This window comes from Dendrobates tinctorius, unplaced genomic scaffold, assembly GCF_039654945.1.
Source record: "Dendrobates tinctorius isolate UK_male_01 unplaced genomic scaffold, ASM3965494v1 ptg000040l, whole genome shotgun sequence".
In the NCBI taxonomy this organism is placed as follows: Eukaryota; Metazoa; Chordata; class Amphibia; order Anura; family Dendrobatidae; genus Dendrobates; species Dendrobates tinctorius.
Window position 1 is genome coordinate 16,061,963 of NW_027361708.1, and position 12,658 is coordinate 16,074,620.

General features: G+C 40.8%; 1 protein-coding gene across 3 annotated transcripts in view; it reads right to left on the minus strand.

Annotated features, from left to right (window-relative positions):
* Window positions 1-457: 457 nt before the first annotated feature.
* OGDHL (oxoglutarate dehydrogenase L) overlaps window positions 458-12,658 on the minus strand; it is a 142,083-nt gene continuing 129,882 nt past the window's right edge. For all 3 annotated transcript variants that reach the window (XM_073574838.1, XM_073574835.1, XM_073574837.1), the window contains 6 exons: window positions 10,839-10,910; window positions 10,426-10,551; window positions 10,266-10,338; window positions 5,552-5,715; window positions 3,671-3,825; window positions 458-1,232 (listed from right to left, as the gene is read on the minus strand). In XM_073574838.1, coding sequence (XP_073430939.1) covers window positions 1,109-1,232; window positions 3,671-3,825; window positions 5,552-5,715; window positions 10,266-10,338; window positions 10,426-10,551; window positions 10,839-10,910 — 714 coding nt within the window. In that variant the 3' untranslated portion in view covers window positions 458-1,108. The remainder of the gene's footprint in view (window positions 1,233-3,670; window positions 3,826-5,551; window positions 5,716-10,265; window positions 10,339-10,425; window positions 10,552-10,838; window positions 10,911-12,658) is intronic.

Here is a 12,658-nt window from a genome sequence, read left to right on the forward strand (position 1 = left end):
AAAGCAGGATTCGCTAAATCATCCCATAAGGGATTAATCATAAGGTTTAAAAACCTTATGGTTTTTAAATGTATCACTACTATTTAATAATTTTTTTTGGAAGTGTTCACTGTGTGGTAATATTACATTCACTTTATTTTGTCATTTAACTTGATTATAGAGATAATGTTTATTTTACATTTTACTAATTCTGCACCATAAAACATTTTCTGTTGCCAGAGCCAATTTTCTACCAGTGGAACTTGTGTGAGAACCAGTTTATTGTAGGGTAAATTCACATTTTTATTGGCATCATTCTAGCATTTTTTCTTTTTAATTACTCACTCATCCTGAACAAACAGATACAGAGAAACTACAGGAAGACCCAGGCAATTCTTTATTCACAAGTATGTTTTCAACCAAGAGGCCAGTTTGCAAAAAAAAAAAAAAACACAAAGTCAGTCTGGAAAACAACAACAACAGTGAGGAATAGATGTAGATTTATTAACTGAAAAACATCCGATACAGGGATTAATATTAAAATAAAACAAAAACTGGATGAACATTCTGCCAGAAGAGGCACTTGTACATCTTACAAATGATAATAGAATTTTTACTACAAATGTACATAACTATTGTCATCGAGATGATCAGAGAGCTGACTGGATGTAGTAAGCCAGCTATCAACATCCACCAGCCATTTCACATTCACCAGACGACCAATATCAAGAATTAAAGGTAATAAATAAATGTCCAGTGCAAATATACTTATCAGGTTTTATTTTTATTATTATTTTGCTTTTCCTCAATGGAAGTGCCCAAATAGTTTATCATTTAATTTGCTTGGCAGTGAACAGTGTTAATGACGTTTCGACCCCATACACATGACTAGTAAGTTCCTGGGTATGAAGGACCTATAGGAGGTCCATGCCACTGGAGAAATATCCCCAAATCCTGCATTTAATTAGAAGACCAGGCTTGTTTAAGTGTGAACAAAAGAAACAGAAAAGGAGCAAATAAATTACACAAGTATGGTTGGATACTACAAGAATCAACCCAAAATGTCTTCATTTGGGCAAAGAGGTATTCACAAACTAAAATACTATAATACTAATAGTGATTTAAAGTATTAAAATATCATTCCTTCAAAACACTGCAGATTAAAAGCACTATCCAAAAATCTTCTTAGTTCAACATGATGGGTGTTTTTATTGCCTGTGGCAGGTGCAGCAGCCGGGTCACGACCAACATACCTAGAAAAAGAGACTACATTAAAATCAAAGATTGAAAACGATATTCTACTCTTGAAACATTCAACAAAACTCAACAGATTAACCATTAGAGGGGTTTTCCCACGAACAAAGCACATTTTAATTAATAGATCTTGGAATAATAACTTCCAAAATTGGATGTGTTTAAAAAAAAAAATGTTCCTGTGCGGAGATAATCTTATAAATGTGTCCCTGCTGTGTACTGTGTAATGGCTGTGGAAATACAGCTCTGGCAAAAAAATAAGAGACCATCACATCAAAACCCTGACATGGGCAGCCAATTCTCCAGACCTGAACCCCAATGAAAACCTCTGGAATGTAATCAAGAGGATGATGGATAGTCACAAGCCATGAAACAAAGAAGAACTGCTTAAATTGTTGCGCCAGAAACAGTGTGAAAGACTTGTGGAAAGCATGCCAAGACGCATGAAAGCTGTGATTAAAAATCATGGTTATTCCACAAAATATTGAGTTCAGAGCTCTTCCTGAGTTAAAACATTAGTATTATTGTTTCTAAATGATTATGAACTTGTTTTCTTAGCATTATTTGAGGTCTGAAAGCTGGGCTTTTTTAATTTTGACCATTTTTCTTTGTCAAAAAAAAAATACAAAATTTATTGCTTGGAAATTTGAAGACATGTTGTTAGAAGTTTGTAAACTAAAAGTACAATTTACATTTTACTCAAAAATATACCTGTCATGATCCAGGACGGGGTTTTGTCTTTGGCCCGTCCTAGTCAGACAGGGGTTAATTGTTTCTGCCTCTCTCTGGCAGAGGGCGGCTATTTAGTGGCCACTCGACCTAGGTCCGGTGTCAGTTATACTCCTGCCCTCGGCTGAGTTAGTTGACCTCTTGCGTACGTGTGCCTTGTACCTGTTAACTTGTTGTTTGTTTGGTTTTGATCCGGTTCCGTCCCTGTTACGAGTTCTGCCTGTCCCTCTTGTACTGCGCTACCCTCTCTGTGTATGACTCTCTGCCTGTGGCTTGACTATTCTCTGCTCGTCCCTCTGGTACCGCACTGCCTTCTCCGTGTATGACCTCTGCTTGTCTGACCTGCGTTTCCCTCTCCTCTACTACAGTATCTCTGCAGTAAGTATATTACATCATCTGCAGCAGTAGGACGCTAAGCCCCGCCCCCTGCAGTCACATGATCGTAGGTCCTTGTACTCCTTTCTACTTTCAGTGTCGCAGGTCCTGTCTGCTTAAACTTTCACTGCAGTATCGGACCCCGGGCCCTCCCGTAGTGTGGGTAAGTCACCCTGCTCAGCTGTGGCAGTTTGCCGACACTGACAGGGTCCTGACAATACCTATAAAGAGAAAAATCAGACAAACTGAACATTTGAAAGAGGTCTCTTAATTTTTTGCCAGAACTGTATATTATTACTTCCAGTTCAGTGAATATTAAAATGAATGGCATCATTCAAAACTACAATATGTCCAGTGAAAACAAGCCCTCATCTAGCTAAGGCGATGGAGAAAAAAAAAAGTTATGGCTCTTGAAAAAGAAAAGAGGAGGGGAACACAAAAATGAAAAATAGCCATAATCAGGAAACAGATAATGATGTGCGTTTTAGTGAAAGCACAATAAAAATTTACAGACCACTTAGGGCCCCGTCACACACAGCGAGATCGCTAGCAAGATCGCTGATTTTGTGACGCATCAGCGATCTCTCCAGTGATATCGCCGTGTGTGATGGGGGTCAGCGACCTCCCCCCCCCCCCCCCCCCGGGTATCGCTGATCGTGCCAGATCGTCCTGGGTCATTTTTTTCATTGTTGGTCTCCCGCTGGCCAGCATGCCTCGCTGCTTGTGGCAATGAGAGACCAGCGATCAGCGACGCTGGTTTCCAACGTAAACATCGGGTAACTAAGAGCCGCGCGGCTCTTGGATAACCGCTGTTTACCCTAGATACCAGTGCACGCTGGTATCTAGGGTAAACAGAGGGTATCCAAGAGCTGCGCAGCTCTTAGTTACCCAATGTTTACGTTGGATACCAGCGTGCACTGGTATCTAGGATAAACAGCGGGTATCCAAGAGCCGCGTGGCTCTTAGATACCCGCTGTTTACATTGGAAACCAGCTTGCTCGCTGGTCCTGATCGCTGGAGGGGCTGTCTATGTGACAGCTCACCAGCGATCAGCCTAACGATGTCCCAGCGATCCCATCCATGTCGGATCGTTGGTGGGATTGCTGGGACATCGTTATGTGTAATGGGGCCTTTACACTCCCAACTCAAAAAAGTGTATTTTGTTTTTCCTCAATAGAACATTGTTGTGCTAACTGCGCAGTTGTACTGTAAAGATTTTAGCAGAAGTCTATAATCTAAGAATAACAACCTGGGGAGAATAAGTGAAAGTACTTACTATGGTTTACATCTGATTAAGGAAAAAAAAGAAAAGTATCTATATGCATATATTTACCAAATTGGTCTAGTATGATTCAAAATGGTGAGGAATCGGGGTTGGATGTAATCATAGTAACCCATATTTTTGTGCTCCTCCTGGCACCATACCAATTCTGCATTGTGATACTTCTCAACTTCTTGATTCACCAAGTCAAATGGAAAGGGAGCTATCTGCAATATAAAAGTGAAAGAAATAAATGTTAAAGGAGTGTGGTAATCATCCATACTGAATACTGTCAGGTCAGACCAGCGGCAGTGCTGGGGAGGTGGTCCGAACTGAGCGCTCTCCCATGTGAGCAGTTTCAAGGGGACAGAGACTGGATGGATCTAGTGATAAGACAAGCTTCAGAACAGCACTTACACGCTGTACGGCCTAAAACTTGCAAGCGGAGCACAACTTCAGGGTGACCGGTAACCTAGGCAATGAAAAGTCTATCTGTTCTTGAGAATGGAGAGGATTTTCAATAAGTAGATTGCCAAGTTATGTTTACAAGAGCTTTGCAATATTAACTGTTTAACTACTTGTGACAACCGCTGTAAATTGGACTGCACTCGGCCATCTCCTTTACTAGAAGAAACAGTGAATGGAGCAGTGATGCACAATGCTTCTCCTCCATTCAGGCAGGACACTGCAAGATCCCTGTTCTCAGGATCGGTGATGGTCCCAATGGTGGATCTCTTAGCAATCAACAAGTTATCAATTGTCTAGCTGATTGTACCAAGATAAAAAGTTATCACCAAACATTTTAAAGAGTATTATTAATATGGCAGATTGTCCCAGTCATCTGAATAGGGCATAAAGACATCCAAGGGCATAAAGACTTCCAAGGGCAAGAAACAAGACCACCCCATTTAAAGTAGTTGTGCCAAGAACAAAAGTATATTTTAATCAACAGATCTTGGAATAATAAAAATTTCTACAACTGAATCTGTTAAAAAAAAAATGTTCCTGTGCGGAGATAATCTTATGAATGTGCCCCTGCTGTGTACTGTGTACTGGCTGTGTCTGACCGTACAGGGACATGGTCTGGTCATACCACATCCCCTGAGCAGGGGAGAATGCAAAAGAGCATACAGACATTACAGCATGTGATCACATACGTCAAGTAGTACAATGTTAATGAATTCAAATGTTGCAGATTAATTCCATTCATTTCAAGGGGTTTTCCCTAAGAACAAATCTTCTACATTTGAATTCATAAAAAAATAAAAACAAAAAACACACAGACAAAAACATAATGATTAAATACACTGTAGTAAATTAAAAAAAAAAAAAAAAGTGAAAGCCATCCCACCATTTCACGGTGATCTCAATTGGGATAGTCCCAACTAAAATATTAAAAGCCTTTACATTTGTCAAGTGACATGCATGTGGATAAGGGCTTTTTTTCACTTGAATTCATCAACATTGTATGACTCGATAGTTGTGTATTAATTCCGACTAGCCAGGCCCCTGGAACATTATACACGCTGCTAACAAGAATCTTTTTCTGAGCTACGAGTCTTCACCAACAATTCCCTGATATTTAGAACAAAGGACAGTATCACAAATCTGAATGACATAAAGTGACACCCAGACATCTTCTCTTCCTAAACAGCTTTCTCCATATGTTCCCATTGCATCTGCATTCCAGTATTTTTGGCTCACGCCTCTTAGCTCTTCTTCATGAGTATATGTTTGCTGACAGGCTATCCACCTAATAAAAAATTAACCTTCTGATTTGGGTATTCCTGCCATGTAACTAATCGGGGTCGATGCATCAAGTACGTAATTGTATTAGCATGATAGGAAAAATATCCCATTTCCTTGTCACATGTGGCCCGATAATTCATTTGTAACAAATCTTGCTGTCAAAATATTCTATGCCAAACAGATTAAGGCTGAGAAATATGTTACCTGCTCCAGCCTTGTGATTGCTACTTGGCTTTCCAACTGTTTTTGATGTCTTTCCTTGACAAGCTCATAATAAACCTTCCCGGTGCAGAAAATGACCCGTCTCACATTCTGAGGATTCTGACAAGCTGCTCCACTTTCAGGAATCACGCGGCGGAAGACGGTGCCTTCACATTAAATAATGAAACTAATAGTTAATGCTCCAAAATAAGAAAACAATCGGCACAAGGGAAAATAAAGGAAAATCTGCATCCTGCAATAAGCAGAGTATACGGTAAAAGAGTATGGACGCTCACGCTCCCCCGTGGTGCCGCATTCATACAGTCACAATGAATAAAGTCCTGTTTTCTTGACTGTACAAATTACGACATTGAAGAATCAAATACTTGTACATATTACCACAACCACTTATTTCACACACTTCCATTAATACTTTAACCCTTTAAAAGACCAAGAAAGGCTAAGTGTGAGCTTCACAAGAGAACAGAGATAATAGTGACTTGGCCCATCAGCAGGCTCCCGGCTGGAGGTCGGTTCCGGCAGTTGGAGACAGATGGGGGCGGCTATATAACATGGCCAGAGGGTGGCAGAGTGTGGCCAGAGCGTGGCAGGACTGTTGAGCCCCCTCCACACATGCGGAGCCCTTCCCAGGAAGTTAATGCACGTCTTAATGCTATAACCTGATTAGATGAAAATAATCCTTGAATTTTCTTTTCTTTTATTCTATACTCCGATCTCAACCCAAAATACAGTTTAACTCATTAGATGCCATGGTCAAAAGTCACCACAGCATTTTAGTTGTTAGACTGAAGGCTCACCCCTCTGTCACCCCAACATCTCCCACAGCATCATCATGGGTGGGAGGCAATATTGTCAGGCAGCCTGATAGATTACAACCTCTGCAAAAATACCTGCCTATGTGGCTAAAATATTAACCCCTTCCCTACCGATGAAGTAATAGTACATCATCGGTAAGGTCCCCCGCTTTGAGGTGGGCTCCGGTGGTGAGCCCACCTCAAAGCCGCGACATGTCAGCTGTTATGAACAGCTGACATGTGCCCGCTGTTATGAACAGCTGACATGTGCCCGCAATAGGCGCGAGCAGAATCACCGTCCGCCCACGCCTATTAACTAGTTAAATCCCACTGTCAAAGCTGACAGCAGGCATTTAAATAGCACTTCCGGCCACCGGGCCGGAAGTGAGCTCATCGCCGACCCCCGTCACGTGATCGGGGGTCGGCATCACGTTGCCTGGACAACCACAGGTCTCATAAAGACCTCTATGGTTGTTCTAGGCAGATGGCTTTGAGCACCGCCCGGTGGTCGGCGCTCAAAGCACAGCAGTAAATCTGCTACATATGGGCGATCTGCTCATCGCCCATATGTAGCAGAGCCGATCGGGTTGTGCATGCTTCTAGCCTCCTATGGAGGCTATTGAAGCATGCCAAAAGTTAAAAAAAAAATTTTAAAAATAAAAAAAAATCACCCCCCTTTCGCCCCAATCAAAATAAAACCGTAAAAAAAAAAAATCACACATACACATATTAGGTATCGCCGCGTTCAGAATCGCCCAATCTATCAATAGAAAAAAAGTATTAACCCGATCGCTAAACGGCGTAGCGAGAAAAAAATTCAAAACACCAGAATTACGCTTTTTTGGTCGCCGCGACATTGCATTAAAATGCAATAACGGGCGATCAAAAGAACGTATCTGCACAAAAGTGGTATCACACAAAAAATAAGGCCTCACCCGACCCCAGATCACGAAAAATGGAGACGTTACGGGTCTCAGAAAATTGTGCAAATTTTTTTTTCTTTTTTTAGCAAACTTTGGAATTTTTTTTCACCACTTAGATAAAAGAGGACATAGACATGTTTGGTGTCTATGAACTCGTAATGACCTGGAGAATCATAATGGCAGGTTAGATTTAGCATCTAGTGAACCTAGCAAAAAAAGCCAAGCAAAAAACAAGTGTGGGATTGCACTTTTTTTGCAATTTCACCGCACTTGGAATTTTTTTCCCGTTTTCGAGTACAGGACATGGTCAAACCAATGGTGTCGTTTTAAAGTACAACTCGTCCCGCAAAAAATAAGCCCTCACATGGCCATATAGATGGAAAAATAAAAAGTTATGGCTCTGGAAAGAAGGGGAGCGAAAAACGAAAAATCGAAAAAAGCTCTGGTAGTGAAGGGGTTAAAGAATTGCTATGTATTTTTCAAGCACTCAGTTCCTAGGACTACAAAAATATTAATGTAAAAAATTGCTTAAATGAAAAAAAAAAAAAGTTATTTTACGTATACCGTATATACTCGTGTACGAGCCGACACGAGTATAAGCCGACCTCCCTAATTTTGCCACAAAAAACTGGGAAAACTTATTGACTCGTGTATAAACCAAGGGTGGGAAATACAGCAGCTACTGGTAAATTTCAAAAAAAGATACCAATAAAAGTAAAATTAATTGAGACATCCGTAGGTTAAATGTTCTTGACTATATTGAATCAGGAGCCCCATATAATGCTCCATACAGATCATGATGGCCCCATAAGATGCTCCATACAAAATACACCCCAAATATTGCTGCACAAAGGTTAATAATGGCCCCATAAGATGCTCCATAGAATATGCCCCATATGCTGCTCCATAAAGGTTATGGCCCCATAAGATGTTCCATAGCTTATGCCCCATATGCTGCCCCATAAAATGCTTCATAGATGTATGCCCCCATAAGATGCTCCATAAAATGCTCCATAGATTATGCCCCATAACATGCTCCATAAAATGCTCCATAGATTATGCCCCATAAGATGCTCCATAAAGGTTATGGCCCCATAAGATGTTCTATAGAATATGCCCCATATGCTGCCCCATAAAATGCTCCATAGATGTAAGCCCCCTTAAGATGCTCCATAAAATGCTCCATAGATTATGCCCCATATGCTGCTCCATAAAGGTTATGGCCCCATAAGATGTTCCATAGATTATGCCCCATAAACTGCTCCATAGATGCATGCCCTCATAAGATGCTCCATAAAATGCTCCATAGATTATGCCCCCATAACATGCTCCATAGATTATGCCCCATAAGATGCTCCATAAAATGCTCCATAGATTATGCCCCATATGCTGCCCCATAAGATGCTCCATAGATTATGTTCCCATATGCTGCCCCATATAATGCTCCATAGATTATACCCCATAAGATGCTCCATAAAATGCTCCATAGATTATGCCCCATAAGATGTTCCATAGAATAGGCCCAATAAGCTGCTCCATAGATTATACCCCATATGCTGCTGCTGCAAATTAAAAAAAGACATACTCACCTCTTGTCACTGGGGGCCAGGTGCCGGTGACCTGAGCAGGCAGGGACACCGACGCGCTATGGGGGACAGGTGCCAGTGTCACCGCTGGCTCAGGGCCCTGGCACCTCAGATATTCACCTGTCCCCGTTCCACCGCTGCCGCTCTGTCTTCCGGGTCCTCTGTCAGTGACTGTTCAGACAGAGGGTGCGGTGCACACTAACTACGTCACCGCGCCCTCTGACCTGAACATCACAGCCAGAGGACGCAGAGGACAGAGTGGCTTGCAGCGGTGGACCGGGTACAGGTGAATATTGAATATACTTACCCCCTCCTGGCGCGGTCTCTGCAGCCCCACTTCTCCCAGGTCTCAGACTCCTTCCTTCAGCGGTCACGTGGAACCGCTCATTAAAGTCATGAATATGAGCATATTCATGACTTTAATGAGTGGTACCACATGACCGCTGAAGGAAGGAGCCTGAGACCGTGGGAGAATCGGGGGGGCTGCAGAGATGCGCCGGGGCAGTAAGTATGATCTGACACCCCCGCCAACCCCCTGGTATAGTATATGACTCACGTATAAGCCGAGAGGGGGGACTTTCAGCCCAAAAAAAATGGGCTGAACATCTTGGCTTATATGCAAGTATATACGGTAAGTTAAAATCACCTCCACTTTTCCCATTCTTATTTATATGTATAAAATACATGTGTGGTCAATAGAAAGGACTGGCAAGTGATTTATTTTTCCAAAGACCATACTTCGGACTAGGGAGCACTCAAGAAGGTGGTTAGGGTTCTTTACAGTTACACTTAGAGGAGTCAGACTGTGGAATGCCCAACCACAAGAGGTAGTAATGCCAGACACTAACTGCTTTTAAAAAAGGGCTGGATGATTTCCTCAATACACATAACATTGTGGGTTCTCGATAACTTAGTGACAAAATGTGTAATTGGTGGAGAAAGGCTGCACTTGATGGACCCTGGTCTTTTTTCAATCTATGTACCTATGTAAAAAAAAATATTTCCTTGGGATAAAATGTGGAAAAAGCAGTTTTTTTGTTTTCTTTCATAGCTTAATAGCATGTGTTCAATTATTTGTAACCCCATTAGAAAAATGAAGCCTCATCCCACAAAGAAAAAAAACAAAAAAAAACCAGAAACCTTTCTAAAGCTATACAAACAAAAAAGTTCTGATTCTTTGAAAACATGCCATGGTTTGTGTGAGGTGGGGCGGAGAAGTTCATGAAGGTCAAAATTTGCTGTGTTTTTTTTAGGATTCAAGCAGCAGATTGATATTTATAGCAAAGAAACATGTAGAGTTAAGAGACTAATCTGAAGACAGAGCTGATGGATTGGGAGATCCTTTTTTATTGCTATAATTTTAACTTCAGATTTAAATTAACTTTTTACCAACCTGTTTTCATTTCTTCAAAACTTGATTTTGCCTCTGGGTGCCTCAGCAAAGACTTTGGTGTAAAAACAATGAGCTGAAAAGAAGATTCAGAATATTGGTGAGCTGTAATAAACACTTGCACATTTCTGATTAACGTTCGGAAGACAATTGTGTAAGTTACCGGCTTGCGAAAGGGTAGTAAAATTTGGCGCCTGAGGACATGAAAGTAACTGGCAGGTGTTGAACAGTTCACCACAATCCAGTTGCAGTCATACAGTTGGGTCACCTCATAATCTTGGGTAAATTCCTACGAGAAGAAAGAAAAAGCAAATAAATACATAAATGCCTAAACACATAAAATAAATCAACAATTGATTTGTTGGAGTAGGTAAAACCTGCCCACACCTCAGCTGAATCTCATGATCAGAAGTCACCTACATGTATTTTATTACACAATAACCAAATAGATATTAAAATAACATTGTACAAACAAAATATAGCAGAGCTAAAAAAAATAATGGTTTTTGAAGGCTGGTACATTGAGAAAATGAGGTCACGATGGAATACAGAATAGCTCTGGACAAATCAACTTACAGGATAAGCATCACAGTCATCATTGCTCATCTGCAGGAACCTCTCGGGTCTGGCTGAAGAATGCTCTGGCCCCTGGTAATAGTATTAAGCAGAAGAGTTTAAGAATGCTTGTCTCAAAATCACATTATTGAAAGCAAGGGAAAAGAAGCAGCATTAAAGCCTTCTAGGAAGCAATTTATTCTGGTGCAATATGAGATGTCCCTTAAGAAATATGAACCACCAGCTGGAAAGGGTAGCCAAGGTTATCATTAGGAAAAAATGAAACTCAATTTGTATACCATTGAGATTCACTAGACTGGTTAATACATTGGAGAATCACTTTAGGATGAATCATATATACTCAAGTGACATTAATGTATTGAGAGGTTAGAAAGGAACGTAAAGGGTACACTGGTTGTAATGAAAGAAATAGAACATGCACTTATAAAATGCAAAACGGATGTCTTGGCGTCTACGAAGGGCCAGCATTGTAGTGGTAAGGAAAGAGTAAGCGTGTACAGCTCTTATAACCACAGCTACACGGCTGTCTCATAAGGACAGTATACTGACATGTTATACAGATCATATAGATGATCGCTGCGGAGCTAAAACCCCATCCACCACTTGGTATCACAGAGGAAAACTGTGGGCAGTCACATACATCTACAGGTCAAATGTAGTTTACTATAATAAAGTAACTTGGCACTCAACTGAATGATCCTTTTTGAAAATAAGTTTTTATTGTGGCAGTCACAAAGGACGTTTCGGCCTACAATTGGCCTTCGTCAGTCTGCTGTAATTTTTTTTTAACTCTATCTTTCTCTCTTTCCAAAATGAGCTACTACTAATTATTCACTCATCTCTTTATATTTGATAGAGCACTACACGTGTTATAGACAGTTGGTCATTGCAGTAACCTCCAAAATCACTGCCTTGTAATAGGTATGACTTCTCCAGTACTGCACTCTATTGCCATGCTCACTCAATTACACAATCTCAAAGCACTTTCTTTCACTATAGGATCTTATATAATTCTCCACTTTTAACTTCATCACCTGCAGCAGTCGGGTAGGCCGCCATTTTCTATTTCTTTCTTTTTCCCCCCACCTGGTTTTCTGTGTATGCCTCCACAGGTTATTGTGTTTCACTATTTTTTAAGTCTGTATATATGAATTGTAAACACATGTTACTCTATGGTACCAATTTGAGGATATAATTTTTATTTTGTCTTCTGTATGTTGTTTTGTATGAATTACAGCAGACTGACGAAGGCCAATTGTAGGCCGAAACGTCCTTTGTGACTGCCACAATAAAAACTTATTTTCAAAAAGGATCATTCAGTTGAGTGCCAAGTTACTTTATTATTCACTTGGGTCTGGGTAACCTACCTGTGCACCTTGTAGTAGTGCCACGCTATACTTTACACAAAATGTAGTTTACTATGGCACCCTCCTAAGTTAATATAACCATGTATTACCGGCATCCTGTAATTCAGGGATCCGACAAGTCCTCCAGAGTGGGAGAACTTATAGCAGGCAGTCTTCATTTGAGCCTATATAGGACAATCCTGAATACCCAGCACGTAGAGGACATGTCATTGATCCGCATTTTGCAGGGTTTTTTCCCACGGGGCTAATGGTGAAAATCGTGTTAGGGTTTGGTATGCTCGCACTGGGGTCACGGTGATACTGTACAGTGCCGTAATTGGAGCTTACATACCGTATCTGCAGTGGCCTGTATGCCTCATATGATTCATAATGCGCACAGCACTTTGTACTCCATCTTTATAAAATCCCTTACTTCTATACATTGTTACAATGTGATCAATTTTTTATCATTTT